This window comes from Eimeria acervulina, genomic scaffold (genome assembly GCF_000499425.1).
Source record: "Eimeria acervulina Houghton genomic scaffold, Eah_scaff4, whole genome shotgun sequence".
NCBI classification, from domain to species: domain Eukaryota; phylum Apicomplexa; class Conoidasida; order Eucoccidiorida; family Eimeriidae; genus Eimeria; species Eimeria acervulina.
Genome location: NW_013549835.1, coordinates 91937 through 113209, shown reverse-complemented (window position 1 = coordinate 113209; position 21273 = coordinate 91937). Strand labels below are relative to the sequence as shown.

The 21273-nt window shown below is 50.8% G+C and overlaps 3 protein-coding genes across 3 annotated transcripts; all 3 read right to left on the bottom strand.

Moving 5' to 3' along the window:
• Nucleotides 1–214: 214 nt before the first annotated feature.
• EAH_00001280 (hypothetical protein) lies at nucleotides 215–5439 on the bottom strand (the record flags this gene model as incomplete). The annotated part of the gene is made up of 12 exons (XM_013395623.1): nucleotides 215–447; nucleotides 777–963; nucleotides 1223–1365; nucleotides 1644–1794; nucleotides 1990–2226; nucleotides 2410–2640; nucleotides 2845–3176; nucleotides 3370–3505; nucleotides 3718–3934; nucleotides 4213–4417; nucleotides 4598–4915; nucleotides 5136–5439. 12 exons carry the CDS (start codon nucleotides 5437–5439, stop codon nucleotides 215–217), a joined length of 2694 nt encoding a protein of 897 aa, XP_013251077.1.
• A 2183-nt stretch (nucleotides 5440–7622) lies between these two features.
• Nucleotides 7623–15488, bottom strand: EAH_00001270 (hypothetical protein, conserved; the record flags this gene model as incomplete). The annotated part of the gene is made up of 14 exons (XM_013395622.1): nucleotides 7623–7844; nucleotides 8142–8264; nucleotides 8540–8656; nucleotides 9011–9137; nucleotides 9386–10154; nucleotides 10262–10384; nucleotides 10937–11006; nucleotides 11428–11501; nucleotides 11636–11818; nucleotides 11989–12760; nucleotides 12910–13410; nucleotides 13613–13813; nucleotides 14014–14315; nucleotides 14501–15488. 14 exons carry the CDS (start codon nucleotides 15486–15488, stop codon nucleotides 7623–7625), a joined length of 4572 nt encoding a protein of 1523 aa, XP_013251076.1.
• Nucleotides 15489–19317: 3829 nt separating this feature from the next.
• On the bottom strand, nucleotides 19318–21158 carry EAH_00001260 (hypothetical protein, conserved; the record flags this gene model as incomplete). Its single annotated transcript, XM_013395621.1, has 2 exons — nucleotides 19318–20381; nucleotides 20510–21158. 2 exons carry the CDS (start codon nucleotides 21156–21158, stop codon nucleotides 19318–19320), a joined length of 1713 nt encoding a protein of 570 aa, XP_013251075.1.
• Between the last annotated feature and the right edge of the window lie 115 nt (nucleotides 21159–21273).

Genomic DNA, 21273 nt, shown 5'->3' with positions numbered 1-21273 from the left:
CACTGAGGTTGCCGGCTGACCCGTACTACAAGGCCGTTACAATAGATGCGCACAGAAATGCACAAATGCAGCGTTTCTCTGTCATCAACAGGACCCTGTGAAAGAAGCTGCGTTGCCAGTAGAGGCGGCAAGTCTCTTAAGCGTATGTGCTCCTGAAGTGACTGATGCGCTGCGCCAGACGAGGATTCCGAAAAGATCGAAGATGTTACAGATTTTAGTACCTGAATCGTTTTGTATTCGCCGCATGCATTGCCTCGGACCGCCCCGTATACGAGCTTGTGCGACTGCTTTGCGAAATTGACCGGGCTAGCCCGTCTCCGAAAGCGTCTGTCTCCATCTCGTTTTGTCCCTCCCCCTCTGTTGCATGCAGGCGGGTGATACGCCACTTCCACTTGTTTTCTTCGTCACTCCAGTCGGCTATGGCTTCATGATCTGGCCCCAAGTTCCCTGAGCCATTCGCAAAATAACGCCCGCATATCCAAGGGGAAGTGAAGTTAAAACGAAATTAACGTCATCGAAGCCCATTCAAACATGTTTGGCAACACCCCGTCAGGCGTGGACGGGGTAGGATTATATTTTCGCCTGAATGACTGCGACGAATTCCGCGATTTTCGAAACCCATGCACTGCACTTTGTAACAACATGCACAAGAATTTTAACTGCTCCTATGCAGTGGTTCTGCGTTCCTTATGCTTCATTATCACAAAGGAATACGGGGGAGTAGGAAAAGCAAAAAGACAAGAATGACCACGCATGCTGCGTGAATTGATTCGAACCGCTGAGCAGCATGACGGAGAGTTCAGAAACGATGTGCTTCTCGAGGTATCGCTTGAGGGGTCGAGCCCCAAATGCTGGATCAAACGCTTCTTCTAGAGCATGTTCCAACGCCCTGTCGGTCAGTTGCAAGTCAATGCGCTTCTCGCGAAGGCGGTGCCGAACTTCCTCGACTTGAAGCCGCATCACCTGCATAAGCGTGAGCTCGTCGCATGTGAAAAGATAAAGAATATTATGAAGGGAAGACACACGAACAATAGATGCGGTGTACGGTCAATAAAGGGCTAACGTCCATGAATTGCCATCATGTTAGCTGGTGTTAGTATGCGCATGCGCAGTTATACACGCATATTCGCCGACGACTTTTCAGGCCTCAAGGAGCGAACTTTAGATGCCATTGGGTTGGGATAATGCATGTCGTGAGAAAGTCTGGTCCTGTAGGTTTTACCGCTTTGAGATCGCTATCGCTCAGCGCTTTGAAGGCAACAATGTCGTCCAGGCGATTGAGCAGTTCCGGTCTGAACAATTGCCGCACTTCCTTCATCACTTTTGCAAAAGCTTCAGCGAAGATCGCCTCTGCTTTTTCCGGGCCTGTAATTCACACAAAACGTGGTCTTCTTGAGATTTATGCTACTACTGTCAGGCAATAACAGCCAAGTAAAGCTCCCTGCGCAAGCTTACGACACACCTAGATTGTTGAGGCAAAAACTGGAACCTTGCAGGTCCATAGTTTCTATGCTGGCGTCCCCACTTAAAGTCTTTTAGGGACTGATTCTGCATAATGCAATCCTAAACGGTACCAATAAACGAAAAACCTTACTAAATGCCTATTGTACAACGTGATTCGTCTAAAGCAGATGGCTCCCTACCAGCTATGGAGCATTTTTCCGATGCTGCCAGGAGATGATGGGCACCAATGTTGGAGGTCAAGATGAGCAAGCAATTTGAGAAGTCAACAGTGCGACCTTGAGAGTCAGTGAGGCGCCCTTCGTCAAGCACTTGGAGGAGTACATTCCACACCTGAGGCAATGCCGCAAATACCTTTAAAGCGAGATTTAAAGGAGCACAAACAACGACATTTACCAAGTTTGCAGGGGAGGCGTAGTTGTGCATTGTACGGGGAGTGCTCCGCCCTCTGGGATCCATTGCATTCTGTGCCTCAATATGAAGCGGCTGGTAGGTTATTCCACTTTTGCCACAATTGCTGCACCTTACTTGATGATGAGCCTTCTCCACTTCATCCAGTAGCACCACTGAGTAGGGATTGCGCCTGACTGCCTCTGTAAGTTGCCCGCCTTCTTCGTGGCCAACGTACCCCGGTGGCGCCCCAATAAGTCTGGCAACAGAATGAGCTTCCATGTACTCTGACATATCCAGTCGCACAATTCGTTCCTTTGTGTCGAATAACTCTTCAGCCACAGCTTTGCATAACTCTGTCTTCCCGACGCCGGTCTGTTGCGAAGAAAAACAACATTAAATCGGCACGAGAATAGTCGCATCAACGCCGACGCAGGCTCATCGTTGTTGGGGTCTTTGGCGGGGAAGAGGGAATGAAAGGACTAACAAGCCAACCGAGAAATGGCTTCATTAGTAGTGGGGCTCCGGGCAAATTCAGCTAAGTTTCACATAACGCACCGGGCCCAGGAAAAGGAAACTTCCGATGGGTTTATTGCGCCTGGCGAGGCCGGCAGCTGATCTCAATATGGACTCAGACACTGCGATTACAGCTGGAAGCTGGCCAACGACACGCTGTGACAGCTTTTCTTTGAGGCGTAGCAGTCTCTCCTTTTCTGTCTGCGTCAACTTCTGCACGGGAATATTCGTCCAGCGATGCACAACGTCAGCTATCTGCTCCGGACCAACTACCTGCGCCACAGTGAGAAGAGTGAGAAGACAAAGTCTGTCAGGTCGAGGCCATTTCAGTCCCTGTTCATACAGGTGCAGCTGTAGGGAACACACTGCAAAACTCCATACTGAACTGCTATTCTATGACGCGCATCTGGCATCCACGATTCTACGCCATGCGTTTCCTACTAGAAAATGCATTGCACGACAGGGAGCATACCGCACCTCTGTTAACAAAGGCTTGTGCGTTTTCTCATACGTCTCCTGCACCTTGCGCAACTCCATCAGACGTTTCTGGAGTCCAGGAAGTGCGTCATACCGCAGCTCTGCCACGAGGTCCATTTGACCGAGCCTCTCAGCCTTTTCAATCTTTGCTTTCAACTCGTCCTCTTTCAAAGCAAGCTGCCGCAACTCATCAAGCGTTTCTTTTTCGCGGGTGTACTGGAGCTGAAGAGGTTTCAGTGTTTCCCTGTGTTTTGCAATCTCTTGTCGGACCTCTGTGAGGCGCTCTTGAGACGCAGCATCGCTTTCTTTTGACAAGGCTGTCGCCTCAACCTCTGAAGAGAAGCACATGTGGGGAAGCACAAGCTGCTGCTCCACATCAACCGTCTGGTGTCAAAGCAAAGGTCAGATGTTCCACAGGATAATACGTGAGATATGCAACGGGGAAGAGACTACGGCGAGAATTTCCCCTGAAGCGTAGCTTAGGTCCAAGTTGCGCAGCACAGTTGAACAACAAAAAAAGCGTACCTAGCTGGAATATAAGTCGTTCCAGGCGATCCATAATTTCCGGCTTGCTGTCAACCTGGACGCGAGCGATGGCACAAGCCTCGTCCATGAGATCTATGGCCTTATCAGGTAGAAACCTGGATGTAATGTACCGGTCCTGCGTAAGCAATTCAGGGCGCGCACAGCACCAGAAAGCAACAACAGCTACAAACCTGAGTTTTCCAGATAAGGCGCACCGACGAAATATATCAAATCCCACGTCTTGACGCAGTACTTCCAAGTCTTGCACGCGGTGCTGTTGGTGAGGCAAAAAATCCGAAATACCGCTTGACTCCCGACATTAACGGGTATTTTACCGTGCCTGCTCACCGCCAGCTGAGCCGCCTCTACAAGGGCACTGTCCAATATTCGCACGCCGTGATGTGCAGCATAGCGATCTTTCAAGCCTCTAAGAATAGAAATAGTTGCCGAGACAGATGGCTCATGAACATGCACCTGCTGAAAGCGTCTCTCAAAAGCAGCGTCCTTCTCCACGTGCTTTCGGTATTCATCGAGAGTCGTTGCCCCAATGCAACGAAGCTCCCCTCTAGGAAGAAAGCACATAAAACCTTGAAGCCTCCCGTAATTTAGCTGTGTTCATTGTCAGTACCAGGGTGATGCACAAATTCACTTTCGAAGTGACGCAACTGGTACACACTAAAAAGCTTGGTGACGCACAAAACAGCTTGTGCACCCCCGCCAGGACAACGCCGATGCTGCTGTTATCGGCCCGTCACCTAGTATCCATATGCCACTACAGTCTAGGCCAAGATGGTGTGCAGCTGTCGGTGAAGGGCCATGCCAAGCACTGCGGGGAAGAGGTACCTTGCGAGCATTGGCTTTAAAAGATTTGCAGCATCCATGGCTCCGTCTGTCTTGCCGGCCCCCATGACCATGTGAATTTCATCAATGAAGAGAATAACCGAACCCTCTGCATTCTTTACCTCCATCAATACTGCTTTAAGGCGCTCCTCGAACTCCCCGCGGTACTTAGCTCCAGAAATGAGAGCTCCCAAGTCAAGCGATATCACTCGGCACCGCAGTGAGGACGGCACATCACCCTCGACAACGCGTCTGGCCAGCCCCTCCACAATTGCGGACTTCCCCACACCTGATCATTAGACACTTAGCCTGAATTCACCGCACGTTTGCTGCGTTACTGGATGGATGAAGCTAACCCTACCACTGTACGGAGGAGACCGCTGCTCACCTGGCTCGCCAATTAGGACAGGATTGTTCTTTGTTCTCCTGCAAAGAATGCGAATGACCCTTCTGATTTCCTCATCTCTACCAATCACAGGATCCAGCTTCCCCTGCTCTGCTAAGTCAGTGAAGTCTATTCCATATTTCGTTAGCGCATCGAAGTTCTGGTCCGCCCCTTCGCCTGTCACTCGCGCTCCGGCGCGAATTTTCATGCAAACTTCCTTCAACTTCTTGAAATCGCAGCCAGCTGCCTGAAGAGCATGCTTGACCGTGCGGTTTTCACATACCGCCAACAGCAAATGGTCAACCGCTAGGTGAGTGTCCTCTGCATGACAAATCACCACAACAAATTCACCTCCCCCAGCCGTTTTGCTTGTATAAAGATGCTCCAACTGGGGGAATAGTGGATAGAAAAGAGGTCGGCAGAGACCAGAACACGCTGTGGCTGAGTCGCGTGAATGGCATTGCACAAATCAAGGGCAGGCCCCGTGGCGACGAGTGCGCAGAAGCGGAAGTATACTCGCCTTAGTGGTATTGGGGCTTACTCATCTCAGTCTGAATGGTTTTCGCCTGGCGAAACACAGCTGTGCATGCATGGTTGGGCCCTATGTATTCCGGTGGGGGATTCTGTGCTGGGAACTTCGAAATTTCGAGATCTACTTGTTCATGAAGAAGTGGCAGGTCAGCACCGACCCTCCGCAGCGCCTGGGTAGGGAGCTGCTGCGGATCTTGTAGGAGTGCAGCTAAGAGGTGAAGCGGGTCGATTTGTGGAGCTCCACGTTCCCGGCATATGTCCTGTGCTGTAGTGTACACCTTCCTCACCAACCCGGTCCAGGAAGCTGGATCCATCTTGACCTGATGCGGGTTACTATTCTTTCTGACTCCTTATTATTATATTTGCCTCTTTTGACCCAGTTGCAAGGGGAATTACGTGCGTCCAATGACGGGTTTGCGAAGACCTGGCTAAAGCGACCCACAAGCAAATAACAGCTCGACGTGAATGGCCACTAATTATGAACAGGCTCTAATAAACGAAATGGTAAAGCAGTTTAGAAGAATTCTTCTTCACGGCTTTGTTTCAGCCATAACCACTAGCATACTGCGCGTGCTGCTTCAAGCCCACTTGTATCACTCAGTGACGACGTGCTAGTGGAGCAGGAGGGCTACGGCTCTAAACAAAGCTATTTAGCTAATATCCTACGCATTACCAATACTGGTGTAGTATCCTAACAACTCATCCACTAAAGTTCGTTGCACACGGCAGCATTTCAATCAGTTAAGCGAACGTGAGTTTGCGTGCAGTTCTGAGTGAAACGCGCCACTGGTTTCCTTCCTTTGTTGTTCCGGTGTCCTCACCCGCGCTTACGTTCAGTTTGAATTAATAAATTACTTTAAAAATGTGTATTGCCCTACTTTAACCCAGTGCTCGCACTTTTTTGGTAGGTTTGCCGTCGGAGCTGCGGTTACGACAGTGTACCACTTTACCAGTTGGCTGCCCGCCAAAACCGATTGTCAGTCACACTTCAGTCAAGTAAAAAATTTAACTTTTACAAAGAAGAAAAATTATCAGTGCTTCTCATGTATCTATCCAATTTTAAGGCTGTCCGGTCTGCTGTGTCTTCCACTCACTTTGTCTCCATTTGCTGAAATGCTTGTACCCCTGGGCAATTTGACCGAGACGCGATTGCGTCGCTGCTAAACTGGCGGAAAACATGTTAAAATACAAACCTTTAATAGCTAGCGAAACCATAAGAAGCAAACCCAAATTCTGACGGCTTTCACTAGCCGCTGCACGATGTGTCCTGGTTGGCTGGAAGGTGGGGTTGCGCATTTCGTTAAGCGCAGCACCCAAACCCCAATTCATGAACTTATTACATGCTCTGAGAGTGCACTAATTGTTGATTGGAGCCAGGGGCGTGCATTACGGGACAAGATGCGTAGTGTCCAGCACAATCACCTTCTGCATTGTAACCAAGCAATAGGCCGGTCGGTGCGCAGTGTGGCTATGACAAGTTAGAACATGGATTCCAGTTCAGTGATTTAGCTCCCCACTTGTGTGCTCTAATTCAGTGCCCTATTTCAGAATAAAAATTCAACACGCCCGTTCAAGGTCGTATTTCGTATTTCTTTGCAATAGTTAGTGCTCTAATTCAACGCCCTACGTGCGGCTCGCTACTTAGCTATTCCAAAAACATAAATCCAATACAGTGGTTCTAGACGCTCGTTCAGTTGCGGTTCTAAACTTACGTTGGTGTGGTCCTCTGCAGTTGTGGTCGTATCCTAAAGGTCAGTATGGCACACAAAATTTTCTACATGGTGTAGAACATCACACCGCGCATGTTTGAGAACTGATGCAATTTCCTGTACGGGAGATACTGAAGTCAGTATGCTCGCATTGAAATTGACCAGCTCCGTAACAGTTGCCACAGTCTTGCCACAAAGCCGGTCAGGGAAAGCAGATGACTCCCACAATAAAGGCTCATGAAAGGTCAGCAGAGAAGGACCTTGTGCAGAACCGACAGGTATACTGTCCTAACTGAACCTGAATTGTTGACTGCTTATATCTACTCCAAGAAACTCGACAACAACCAAGGTGCGGGCTTATTCTAATACGAACGAATCATTATTTTGCCTCCACTTTCGGTTTTGCAGTAATTAGGGCACTCATGGAAAGTTTGGTCTCGGGGCTGTGCTACATCTAAGCTGTTGCGTGGACGGTTCTACACCCACAAGGACGAGGTATGTCATTGTTTTCCAAATGGCGCTATGGATAGACACGCAATCTGATAAGTGTAACTAGCTCGGGTAGGAAAAATCAGAACGATGTTGACCACTTACTGGCCACAGTGTGCAGGTCTGTAAGCCCTTCCTCGCCCGGATAAGGAATGGCTTTACCATGGATGGCTGCGGTCTGCATTTCGCTTGAATACGCAATAAAAAAACGGTTGCACGCCAGCTCCGCTCGGTAACTTCAACGTAAAAGACACCAAATGCAATGAGGAAGGAGTACCGGACAACTTCTCTTGGCCGCATCACTTCGAGGTTTCGACTGAGTACGGCAAAGTCTCAAGGCCCTCCTGCTCCCCTTCCTCAGGCATGCGCTTCGAAGGGTTCAAATCGCGCAGTGGCTCTTGCTTGAGACATTGGAAGGGTTTCGTTCGGGGAAGCAACATACCCTGCGTGAGGATGCTTCTCAGCGAGGGATGATCCAAAGGCAGTGCTGCTCCGAGAGTTCTTAAGAATAAGAGAAAGCTCTGCAAATATCGTTCCAAACAATATACAAGCAACGTCCACTCTTAAAGGAGTGCGTGCAATGTGACGCTACGCAAAATGTCTCCTACAGCACTCGTCAAAAAGATTCAGGTAAAAGCACCGTGTTCTAGCTGAAGTGCACCTCCTGCATTAATGGCACTTGGCCTGTGCAGTCAAACTGACAAAGATTTTGCAAAGACTGTCATGCACCCTCATTCTTTCACGGCTGCAGACTGAAGCGGGGAGTTTCGTCATGGACGAAATGGTGTATGTGCGTTTCAGAGGAACTTGGCACTCACACTCCACGTTGGTGAGGCGTCAGCAAGTGCGTGGGCATTTCCAACAATAATAAGGCCTTTACTAGCCCTCGACAATGCAACATTAATCCGCCGAGGGTCAAAGAGGAAGAATTCCCGAAGACTCTGCGAAATGCAAGCACCGAACGGGTGGAAAAGCTCCTTAGGTATTCTAAAGTAAGCAAAAAAACACAGGAGAGCGAGGAAGAAAAGTGTTCATCTTCGTGGGTGTATGACTCATTTTGTGAAATGAGCAGTGCGTCTGTGGGAAGTATGTACTGCAACCTACACTCATAGAATTGCACACTGTATGCACGCTTGTGCGCTTGCCAATGCACAGTTCGCCAGCTACTTCCAACCTGCTAAGGGTTAAGATGGTCCTGATGGCAAGCTTTGCATACCTTACGAGACCCCTTGACAGTGGATAGTATGATGTACTCTCTCTCATGGCCTTGGAATCCGTCCACTGTAAAGACCTGCGGGTGCGGGCGGCACCTCTCGTCCAGCACATCCAGCGCCTGGGCAGTAAAGTACAAGGGTGTCACAGCATGCAGGGAGGAAAGCCACTTAACACAATTCACAGGCAAAAGAAAGGAGCCAACACGCGCTGGGCTGCCTACACCTGCATTCCTACAAAGACTTCAGCTGGGTAGCAACCAGCATAAAGAGGAATGCCTCCTCCACACCAGTAACCTCACAGGCTGAACGAATGAGAGGCGATTTGACCGCTTGTGTATCCCTCGGGCGTTACTTTCCCCCTCCTGAGTTGGATGAGCACAGCAAGCAAACAGTACAACCGGAATGCTCGGTGTGTTCTGACGGCCCTGATAATCCCACACTGCTACGAAATGTATGGTAGCAACTAGACCTACCACGGGATGTAGTACGCGAGAGAGGAGCTGCGCCTGAGCTTGGTAGGGAGTCAGCACTGCAATATCATGCTTTGAAGCGCCGCAGCTGACTAACGCATCTATGCACCTGTACACCATGAACGCCTCCCTAAAAGAGTGGCACCAGACAGAGAAACATCCGAGAGTGACGAACTACCGAGCAGTACACACAGACCCACTAAGTCTAAATCCCCAACATACAGCGATAAAACTGAACCCAGCTGAACCGGAAGGGCGGTCACCGAATAGGCCCGGTACCGCATCTTCCCCACTACAAGTCTCGTTACCAATAGGAAGTAATGCTAGCCAACTACAGAGGCAATGTGAAGTTGCAGGACTGGAACAGCGAATACGGACAGCGGATTTTGAAGGGAACTTTTGATGCGCTGCTCCGCAGGCAGGCTCTTCACAAGTGGTTTGCAGCCGTCTGCGCTACGTGCTGTTCTTGCGGCATCGGCTGGAATAATAGTGGGTGCTTCGCCTTCCGCTGTTGAAGGCGGCAACGTGATCTTTGCCAGTCTTCTGGAAGGCCCTGACGCCCAAGGCGATGTGTCTAAGAACAGAATGGGAAGGACGTCGGGGATGGAGTACCGATGCAGCTCCTCCACCCAACGCGATGATGGGGATGCTTGCCCGGCAGATTTGCATCGTGCAACTAGCTGCTCCACGAGCCTCTTGGCAAGATCTCTGTCGCCTTCACTGCCGTCGGGCCACGGGAAACGGCACTCATTCTGAGTCTTCTTCTGGGATTTGACTGCAACCGTCATTTTCCCTCCAATGGAGTCTCGACAGTGCAACGACGCCGTTTCCCCCAAACGGGTACATCTCTCACTGGTGTCTTGGCAAGCCGTTCTGCTGAAATGTGGAGATGCACTCAGGTGCTGGGGGGAATCCAACAGCGGCGCCAAATCAACGCCTCCATACATTTGCAGTGGCCGCTGCTGAATCTGCTGCTGGCGCTGTAGAAGTTGTTTTGACGGTAACGGGCACTCCTGAAAAGACGACGGGCCTGCTCGCGATGGATGCGTTAGCAGCTTGCCCTCATAAAAGTGAGAAGATATGAATGCCGCAAGGAGGGGAGGCATTCGGAATTGGAGGTTGAGCAGCACCGACCTACAGGCGCCGCCTGCACATCCAGCCGCAGCACAGCTTTTGCGCCTCGCATGATAATCTGCCAGGGGACACATGAGACGAGAGATCGAGCAAACGCCTCAAATGACGGCCCTTACTGACCCTTAAGGGCGCTAAAGAAAGAGCGAGAAGAGGAGGACGCCGGCAGAGCTGTTGGTGGCGGCAGCTGTCGCTCATCGCCAATCAACACCACCACGTCAGCTCCGTTGACCAAAGACCCAAGGCCTGCAAACTCTGCAGCAAAGAGCAGCAACCTCCAAAATGCGTCCAATAAAAATTCTACAAGGGAACCAAAATTGAGCATGCGAGATAGGCTTTTTGCCTGGCAGCTCCAAGGAGCATCCCGAAGAATGGCGAAAGGTAGAGGCCACCACACGGAAAGCAGAACTACTGTGTTGCGATTCCGTGCCGCATAAGATGGCCGAAGCCTGCCCCGATTATCCTTGCAGTGCATCTCCATTCAACTAAAGCGAACCCCAGGTATTGCCGAAGGGTTAGAGGGACCGAAAACATGTACCGTAATCACTGTAGTCTCTGGAGAGAAGCTGCCACAAGGGGAAAAACGGGTTAAAAGGCAAAGCTTAATAGGGCCAAACCGCGTCGAAAAATGAACACAGCTCAAAACGCAGCGCTTTCAACAGGCCAGCGCGGAGGAACAAGCGAACTGGCTCGGGGTGCGAAGGGCTGACAGCTACAGCATCTACCATCTGTGGCACTCTGGTCAGAGGGGAGCAAAAGCAGAACTCAAGAATCATACTGATTAAGGAACAAAAATACCTGTGAGCTGGGAGCTTTCATCTACAAGAAGCCGGCGAGGGTGCAACTTCAATTTGGATAGGCGATGACCCTTTGTCACACAATCCGGCAGCAGATGCATCAACGTAGAACAACACATACTACCACCACACCCTGCTTTGCTAGCAGGGTCTTGGCGACCAGCAACACACAAGAGCGTCAGGCTTGTCTATACTCCAATGAACCCAGCACAGCCAGCCACACACTGGCAGTTCCTCCTTGCCGCTGCGAAGAGTAGCTGAAACAGCAATAATGGGAGGAATAAAAGCACTTAACTTTCGGATTACCTGATATATTGTGTCCAGTAGCACAGGTGCCTACGCAAACGCACCGGAGGACACCGCAATAGTCAATGAGCGAATAACATCTTTCCTCAACGTCTAATTGTCCCGAGGCCCTCGCATAAGGAATTAGAACTGTATGTTAGACCTCAACGAGAAGCGAAACCACCAGAAGAGACGGCTTCTGCTTACTCTGCGTGGAGGCGTTGCGGCCTGCAACGCTTCGAGCACCGCTGCTTCATCTGATAGGCGGACCGTCTCTACACCTATACCCCCCGCAAAAAGTACACAGGAACCACTGTATCCGAGGAGAATGCATTGGAGCACCGGCCAGGCTCCATTTGTTGTGGAGTCTGCAACTCTTGCACAATCTATGCGGTGAAAGCGCTGTTTGGCGTACCCTCTTGGTCAAGCTTGTTCTTTAGCGAACGAAGGGCTGCATGAGTCCCCGCAGCAACGAAAATGGGCGTTCTGCATGCGCATTTGGTGTCCTCGCAGCGTGCATCAGAAGTGTAGGTACACCTCGAGAGCCATTCACGAACTATAGACGCAGCAACAGCTGTCTTCCCTGTTCCAGGAGGTCCTACGGCAGTAGCACAGCCCGCAGCAAAATCGGCAGCACCCAGCTCGCCACAATCAACCTGCCACCTTCCTGCAGGGTGAAAACATGTTCACGGCTTGGCCAATAGCCACTAACTACAAATGCTTGAACTGTGTTTCTAAAAGATGCCGCGTAACATATTTGACGTTAACTGCACTCCAGCATTAAAGAACTCCGCTGCCTGCCTTCTATGGTCACGATGCGGGTTCCTTGCGATGTAGCTGCAGAGACGGCTTCTCGCTGTCGGGGCGTCAAGAAGCTAAAAGAGGTTTCCAACGCTGCTCCCCCCTCTTCTGCCGCCTGCGCTGCTGCTGATGCTGCTGCGTCAGAAAGTCCTGTCCAATGTAATGCTGGGATTGCTTGTGAATCGAGAACACGATGGGACGACTCCGTTTTCCTATCGATGACCAGCGAAGGAAGACATGTACTCGTTTGGACAGAACTGTAGGTGTTGTCACCTTCTCTAGCTGTCAACACTTCCAAAATACGATTTTCACAGAGGTGTTTCGCTGCTGCTGATGCTGATTCTGCTGCTGTAGATGCTATTGCACCATTATCTGCAGGCAATAGCTGCAGTGAAGTGCTTTCAGCCAGACGTGCAAGCGCCTCAACTTGACGAGTATGAACAGCTGCAATAAATGATACAGGCATTGCCCAAAACCTCGCCCCTGCAGAAAGTGTGAAACCTTCCTTTTCTACGCCCTGCAGGCGAGGCTTTGCGGGCTCTTCACTTGGTCCAGGAGCAATTTCTGGTTTTTCAAAAGGTGCTGCATTGCTGTTGCCGCACGAGCCAAAACCAGGAGCTGTTGATTCTGGAAAGGGATGCACACAGACTTTAATATTCGGCAGCTTGCTGCTGCTGCACACGGATGCGATGAAAGTAGGGGATGCCAATGCAAATCTGTTGGCTCCCCAAGAGGTCGCCTGATAAACAGCACAAACATTCCTCAGGTTTGCGCAACTGCGGAACCCATCAATGCCCCTAAAGGCGAGCACGAGCAGGTGGAATCTTAGAAGAATGAGCATGAACGGCAATAAATACGGTGGGGGCAATCACGGGCTAACCGTCGTACCGTCTCCAGTTGCTTTAGCACACGACGCACATCTCCATAATCGGGCTGCTCGTGCTGCTTCACATCGCCGGCAGGTGACCCTTCTACACAGGGTGCGCCACAAAATTGTGTCTGCCCACTTGTTCCTTCTGTCGACACTGTTTCTGCTGCTGTAACTGCAGTTGATGGCACCTCGCAATCTGCACAGCTCAAGGTGCCCCAAATCAGCTCATCCGCTGACACAAGAAGGGAGCGACCGCAGACCACGCAGCGGACACGGTGCTTCCCTCGTCCACTTTTTAGCAGCTCCTGCAGCACCAGCGGCAGCGGCTGCTGTTGCGTTCTCCTCAGGCACTTTTCATCACCTTTGTAGACAAGCGTGGGCTCTAACACAGCTGGGCGTGAAGACGTTGCATTCACAGTTAATTCTGCAGTGGCAGCTGCTGCTTGCGCTATGACATAAGAGAAGTCAAAAGAGTCACCGTGAAGCAGCCGAAGTTCTTTCGCCAGCAACGCTGAGGCCTGAGCTCACAATATTATCCCCGGTGATAAGCACTGACTACAGAACAACCGGCCGAAACAAAGCGAAAGTAGAAAGGCCAACACCCACTAAAGCAACAGCATCAAAACTGGGCTCGTGAAGATCATCAGCCACAAAGGGAACGGCAAGAACAATATCTACAACAAATGCAGCAGCCACAGTATTTAAAAAAGCAAAACTCACTTCGTCAACGGGCTTAAGAATAAGTAGAGAGCCGCTTTCTAGCTGCTTCCAGACGCTCTTTTGTCGGCTAGATGGGTCATGGAGAGGCCCTTCGATGGCGGTGAAGCTCCAACGTGGAGCAGCACGTCCAGCGCGTAGAGGCGCACCTTCTGCCGTGGCCTCAAGGAGGAAGCTGTCCGCGCAGTCGAAGTCTCGTAGGCTCTGCAGAAACAACAGTATCAGCAGCAGCAATCCCACCTATCACACACTAGGCCAAGAGTAGTGGCTAGCTAAGACTGTGGCTAGCTCCACAATATGAATGGGAGACTGTCGCCTCCGAAGCCATGTAGTGCCGAGCTAGCATAAGCGCGTGCCACAAGCGACTGCTTCAGCATGAGTACGACGGTAGTACCCTGCCCCACCTGCATCAACTGCGCCCCCTTTTCCAGTGCAAGCATAGCCAAACCATCCTCCACATATGCGAGATGACGTGCAGCGCGCGCAGCTGTTGCCGAATGCAGATCATCCAAGGCCCCGCTAAGTTCAGTCATGCCTCCAGCTCCCGCTGTTGCTGCACTTGTACCTTTTGGTGCACGCCTTTCCACTCCCAGACGAACACGTTTCCTCAAGATGGAGACGGAAGCTTCCGTGGCATGCGGATGCAAGGCAGCTGCTTCCAGCAGACGCAGTAGTTGCCGGAAGCTAACGAAAAAGTCTCCATGTCCTGCAAAAGCAGCAGCAACGGCCCCAGCAATAGGGGCAACAACAAAGATAGCCTATTGGCCTGCGCATTGATCGTAAGCGAGGGGCAAATGGGCAACAAGGGGAAACTCTTCCACAGGAAGTGCCCACAGACCCAGTGAGAGTTGCAGAGCTCAATCAACGCAACAAATGGCAATGAATGCTCACCGGATGCTGCGCGGTTCTTGCCGTGCTTCTTGCAAATGGGAGGAAACTTCAGCAGCAGCTCCTGCCGCCGCTGCGGATCCGCCTCACAGAGAAGAAGCAGCCACTTTTTCCAAACAGACGCAGTGCTTAATGAGCAGCTGCTACAAGCAGGCACAACTGCCACTGTACCAATGCCTACTGCAGTCGTTTTGGCCGGAGTTCCACTTGGTGAGGCATTATTTGGGTTCGGGGTTCCTACTAACGTATCCCTTCGTGAGGCTCCATTGGCTGCAGCAGTTCCTGCAGCGCTCGCCGACGCAACTGAAGATGATGCAGTGCCGCCACACTCAGCCCCAGCATTGGATCTTGCTGATAATCTTCTTTGAATAGCTTCGGGGCCTCCCTGGCTAATCCTAGAATGTGCATGGCCGTCGGTAGGCGCCAAACCCAAGGTACCCGCAGGAGCTGCGAGCGCGGTAGGAACAATACCATTGGGCGATTGGCCCTTTTGAAACGCCTCGTTGTGTTGACCCTCCATGCATGTATGATCCGGATGTTTCTGTTGCGGTTGTTGCAGTTCCTGCGACCACTGTAGATACGCTGGCTCGAAGAGGTCGCTGTTTAAAGGTGGCTCACTGCGGACGCCTATTGCACGGCCATCCGCGTTTAAAAGGCCTCCGAATGCCTTAGGATTACAGGGAGACGGTCCTGCATGCGCAGTGGCAGCAGGTTCCGTTGCCGCTTCCCTTAGCGTGCTTCGGTTCATGTCTGATTTGGTCTCTGCGACAAGCATGGTGCAAACTGGTGATCCAACTCGCGGCGCCGCTCTGGGTGGTCCTGCTGTCGCTGCTGGAGTTGCTGCTTCAGACGCTGCCGCCGCTAATGACATTCCCAACCGAGACAATGTTCGGCATGCGGCCAGTTGTTTTAGCAGTGAACTGTGTTGCCTGTTCAGGTAGGCGCCGTTGCCGCTGTTACTGCTGGCACCGCCATCCGCAAGCAGGCTCATGGTAGCAATGCAAGCACGATGAGCTCGTTCACACAGCCTATAGGCAGGCAGGAGGCTTCGGGTGATATGTGGGACGGGGTAATACCCAGCTGACGATGGCTGCCGCCAACGGGAATAAGACCCCCCAAGCCAGCGTCTTCCCTGCGTGGGCATTGTCTTCACGCCCGCCTTACATCTGCTACAACAACCTCTAGCCCATGTAATATGATTCCACTAGCTGGGAGTTGCAGAAGGCGTAATCGGGAAGTCAGATAATTCAAGGAGGCGGCTGCTGCTCCTGGACGTTGAGGCAACTGCAGCTGTTGCTGCTGAAGCGAGACTGCATGCGGGCAGATGCCACCGAGTGTGCCTCGATACTTTGCTGGGGATGCGCCATTATCTCCCCAAAACCCTCATAGCCAGGGCAGATGTTGTGCACAGGCACTACAATGGTACTCAAATTGGACCTCCAGAGGTCTACCCGGCAAGGAGAGTGCAATATATAATAATAACAGTCAATGATGATAATGGTAAATAGGAACAAATCTAATAATCAATAATAATAATAAATAAAAATGAACCAAGCCACATTAGCGACGAGATAAGGCTATCAGGCCAAGAGTGCTCTGGAGCTACCTAGGATCTAGGGCTGGCTGTGAGACTGGCTGTACCCAAGGCAATGACCCGCTATGGGTCAACAGGGCGATTGCCGTTATTACTCTTCCTACTTTAGGAGGATTGAGTCCTGGATACGAATGAGAGACTGTTCCTTTGTATTTTAAGGTTATTTTAAGGGTTATGCGCTAAGTGTAGACATGGGGCCGATATCAACTGTGAGCGCCAGGTAGTCTTGGACACTGAATCCATCCATGCCCCTGCCATATACAGGAGCAAGGCCTGGAAGCATTTTAGGCATGCCGAACTTCGGTAGTCGGAGAAACGGGCCTAGCCGTGAAGACATGCGGTTATGCAGCTGCAAAAGTACTGTGTAAGCGGAGAACGGCCTTATCTTCAACTCAGCAACTAGCATGCGGACACGAAGGGACGTCGGCTAATTCTAGATAGACGGAAGGCTTATTGCAGTTCAACACATTCGAACTAGTACAAGAAGACGACATTTTCTCCTTGTGCACTTTTGCGTTGGGCACCCAGCAGGTTGCCCCCCGTTGACAGCTATTTGTTACTCAATCCAACAGAGAACTCTTCCTCTCAGTCGTGCTTATTTGCTGTTCCTCCGGTGATAACCAGATGGAATCCAAAGCCATGGTCTTCACAAGCGCACCACGATGGACTGCATAGATTTCGCCGTCGTTTCCTGTGGCGCCTCTGCGTTGCACTGCAGCCTCCTCGTTCTTTTCCTTCGGATACTGCTTTTCCTCTTACCGTAGATGTGCAAATGGTGCGCTGTCTCAGTGCTTCACGGAGCATGCACCCAACAGTTTCTTATGGGGCCTCACGTGCACCCAACACCGAATCGTTCACACCATGCGCGGGACTTTATCGTAGTGGACTGCTCCAAGCTACAAGTTGCATATACCGTCGACAATGAATATGAGTTCCTCCTCCGTGTAGAGCGCTGTTCACTCTATCGGTTGGCTAGAGCTCACGCCTAAGGTAGGGCATTCAATTCGTGCTACCGAGATGCTGACCCACTTTGAAGCAGAGGGTTATATTTTCATCGTCAATGTTCAGCTTAATAAATTTCTATTTGGGGAGGCAGTTAGAGTAGTGTGCAGAAGGAAATCAAGCAAGAAGGTTCATACGAAAGCGCGTGGCGTATAGCCGGAAAAGTCTCCATATATCTCCGCGCTGCAGTTGATCACGAGCTTCTGATGTTGTCTGCAGCACCACAGAGGAAATTGAAAATTAGAATACCATGATTAAATGGTCCAATACAGAAGTCCCGTATCATGGTAATATGACCGATATGAATTGAGCTCGCATTTTCTGTAGTTCTGCCGATTCTTATTTCTATCTGCCATCTCAAAGCGCAGTCGCTGAGAATGCGAATGGAGTCTTATTTAGTCGTGGCTACAGGATTTGTATTCTTCAAGTCGTAAGTAGCAATCATAGCTTTGTCAGTGGAGAACTTGATAACACTTTTTGAATGTAAGAAATACCTAGATGATATGCGCAGTATGTGGAGCAATGCAAGCTAGTGAATGCGTATATACATATGGCACTCCTCATCCATGGAGATTTCTCCATGGGTGCAGTTTACACTGCATTTACAGCTGTTATCGCCAGTTACAAACTGGCGAGAAGGGTCGCTGGCCCTCTCTGGCTCAGATTGAAAACATTTAGTTGCTGGTTATGGGTCACATCCGCTGCTCGAAGCCTCCAGTTGCTGGTCAAGAGTGGCTCCCAGCTGCCAATACAAGCGCTGCATGAACGCCGCCGCCAATGCAAAAACGCTTGCTTGCATGAGTATCTCCTTCAGGTGCACAAGAATGCCAGTCGTTGTAGTATCGTACGCACATCGTCACCATTTCCCAGCAAGCTCATCCATGGTTAGCCAACACCTGCTGCACAGCTAGGCTATTTTGTGTGGATTACTGTCTAACGCCACGAATCGCCGTGCCGTCCGGTACGCAGCAGCTTATGTGATGGGGTGGCTTAACAGCTATTTACGTGAAGTTCAGTAAGACCTGTTTGGTCAGAAAATGGTTGCGTTTACAGGAAATTTAACTGACGTATGCTTTTTAGTTCCATAGATGTAGGGAACAGATCCTGGCACTTCAGGTCTGCAGCACGAGACAGCAATGTTGCCATTTGCAACTTTGAAAGGCCGGAAAAGGCGAGAAGAGAGCTAGAGTCACTTTTTCCTTGTAGTCCCATAGGCGTCATTATTTCATTTAAAGGAACTTTCAGCTCGAACGTCTGGATGAGGTCCGCCACACAGTATCGCCGGTCAGAAAAACGTAAACGAGAATTGTAAAGTATCTGCGAGTTACCCTCATCTTCTCTGGCAGCAGCAAGAAGCAGTTCTGCTGCCTCGGACATGCGCCCACTGGGATGACCTTCCAGAACGCCGTAAAGCAGCCTTAGACCATGCAGAATTGTCAGCAAAGGCAGCGATGCTGCAGTAATAGCTAGGAGAAATTTGATCCTGGCAACGTTCTTGGGAGTTCCTTGCTTTCTAGGCATTCATTCATTCATGGGTTGAGAATTCGGTGCTGCAGCATGAGTTGTTTTTCTAAAGTACATAGAAGCTTTCATTTGGCTACTTTTCTGTGTATGCAAGAATTAACGAAGTAAGGGTGCAGGTGAGGGGGGGTACTTGCCTTCCGTCTGTAATGAGGAATCCGGTAAGGATGTCGGCTTCTCCCTCACGGGTCAATGCAGCATCCATCCCTGCATCACTGTTGCTGTCCTTAAACAGATATCGGGACTGCTCTTCCTCCTTCTGCTCAAGCTGCTTTGCCTCGGCGGCCACTTTGCTCCGCAAGGGGGCTGCGAGAAACAAACGGTTAATTCCTTGCTCTGGCAACGGGATGGAAAAGCAGACACTGGGAGGCACGGCTTCGCCTTCCTGGCACACACGCACTCTCAGATGCCCCCACAGAAGAATCTATACATGCGTCCACCCTTCGTTCCTAGACTATTCATTAATTGATTTTTCCTTATGCCTCCTCTTGCTTCCTAGTAGTTAGATGAGTTTCAAGAGGAATTCACTATCCACAACAGCTTGCAGACTTTACAGTCTGGGAATGGCAGTGCCACTGTCGCTGCTGTCAAACGGCGCATCTCCCAGCAGCCAGCTCGCATGGCCAGCGATTCACTGTGACTGTGCGTACTCCTCAAAAGCAACACAGGGTTATTCGTGCATTTTGAATGTGTTTGTTAGTGTTCATGTGCGCCTTGCCTGGTTAAGCACGTCTCGGCCAAGTAAGGCCGAGAAGTTTAGGTGCTGGAATAACGGCTCTGCCAGTCTGATCTCTATGGAAATTTGCGTGCCGCTAGCAATGAAATCAGAATAAGTGGTTCTGCAGAGTTGGACCGTTCCACTGCCTTCTTCTTTTCTAGCCACATAACCGGCAACCGGAAGGACATCCGTGCAGTATGACAGATGAGTGGCTCCACAACTCGCCAAAGCGCTCAGGCAGAATGACGCCACTCCATGAGGAGGCCGAAACGGAGTTGGTTCTGCACCGATCGTGAAGGCATTTGTACAGTTTGCTACGAATTGGTTTGAAGGAGCTTCTGGATTGCCCCCTGGAGAGCGCTGTGCCTTTGTTGTTGCCCGTCGCACTTTCGAAGGAGTTCCATTCGCAGCTTTAGGCTGCTTCAGCAAGGGCCTCCCCACCGCCTTGCTTTTGCATTGTCCAGCACTTACGTCTGGGTACAGGTTTGACTGGTCCATTGCTGATAGATCGTATGTGTTAAGAAGTTGTACTTCTAGTCGGCGCTCTTCAATGAAGTCTCTTAGTTCGTTCTGATTCTCCACAGACGGCCCCCAAAAACAGAGGAATCCGGCATCCCATCTTACTGTGTTTGCTCCCAGAACTCTTGTTGGTCTTCTCGGGTCTGTCTCTAGGACCTTTCGGAACAGTTGGGCACGAGCGAAGTACTCAACAGGCGCTTCCGTGGAGGACTTTGCATCGCTGGAAGACTCTCGGGAATGAATATCGGAAAGCGGAGCTTTAGTTTCCGATGCCAGTGCAGCAGAAGCAACCGCAGCTACGGCAGCGGGTGCTGCCATCCCTGCTGTGGCTGCTGCTGCCGCTGCCGTTGAAGGGTTTTCTGTTGTGCCTTCACCTGCATCACTGGATCGTCCCTTGTGGAACAACTGAGAGGTAGACGGAAGATAGCGTGCATCTCTAATGAGAAACCAAACAGGATTGAGAAGATGCCGCAGCTCAGGGGAAAGCAGAGATGTGACCGCTTTCACTTCAATGCGCAGCGAAAGAACGCCTACAACACAGCTGTCACACGGAGGCACACCAGCGCAGTGACAGATTTTTAACCACGATTATTGCAGGTTCTGCCTCTGTGTCTAGATTCAACCCCCGAAAACGAACGTCTTTGCTGTCTTGTATTACCTGGAATTGCCGCGAGACTTTCTTGGACTCCTTCCGGTGGCTGCATGCGTTCCCCGTCTTTAAGGAGTAGCAATGCACCAACCGGCATATCCGCTACTCTCGATTCCCCCGGTGGAATGGCAGATCGAGGAGGGCCAGTCTTCTTCCCTCCTTTCTCTCTCCCATCAGACTTCACGGAAGCTTTGCTCTGAACGTCTTTCCTCTGGGGTCCGTCTTGACTCGCGTCCTGAGTTTTTACAACTGTAAACGTTATTGTCTCCCTAATGAACTGCTCGCAAAATGCGGCGGGAAAGCTGAAGGGTGTGAGATTAAGTTCAAAGTTAATTGCAGCTTGTTGGCAGCATTCTTCTGAAGGCTGCATTTCGCCTTCCTTTGTCAAGCTCTCACAAGGGATGGGGCATACGCCCGCTCCCTTTTCACCCCTTTTCTCCCCTGAGGGCCACGAAGAGAAGGCACCGGTCTCATGGACTTTCCCTAGAAACGTACAGAAGGCTTGTAGCGACCCGAGAGCCGCCTTGTTCGCAATGACAGAAAACTCCACAGCGAGAACCGCTGCCTCGTTGCAAGGAGCCTCCTTCGCTTCGTTAGAGAGGCTGATCAAACAGCTTTCAGGCAATGACACCTGAACAGGGTTTGTAGGCTGTGTCATCTTCGGCAGCTACTCGCAGTCAGTCTCAATCAACGAACAAGTTACTAGCAAGCCTAGCGCCACCATTTGCTTAGTTGCGCACACTGCTTATTCATTTCTGGCTTGCATACACACG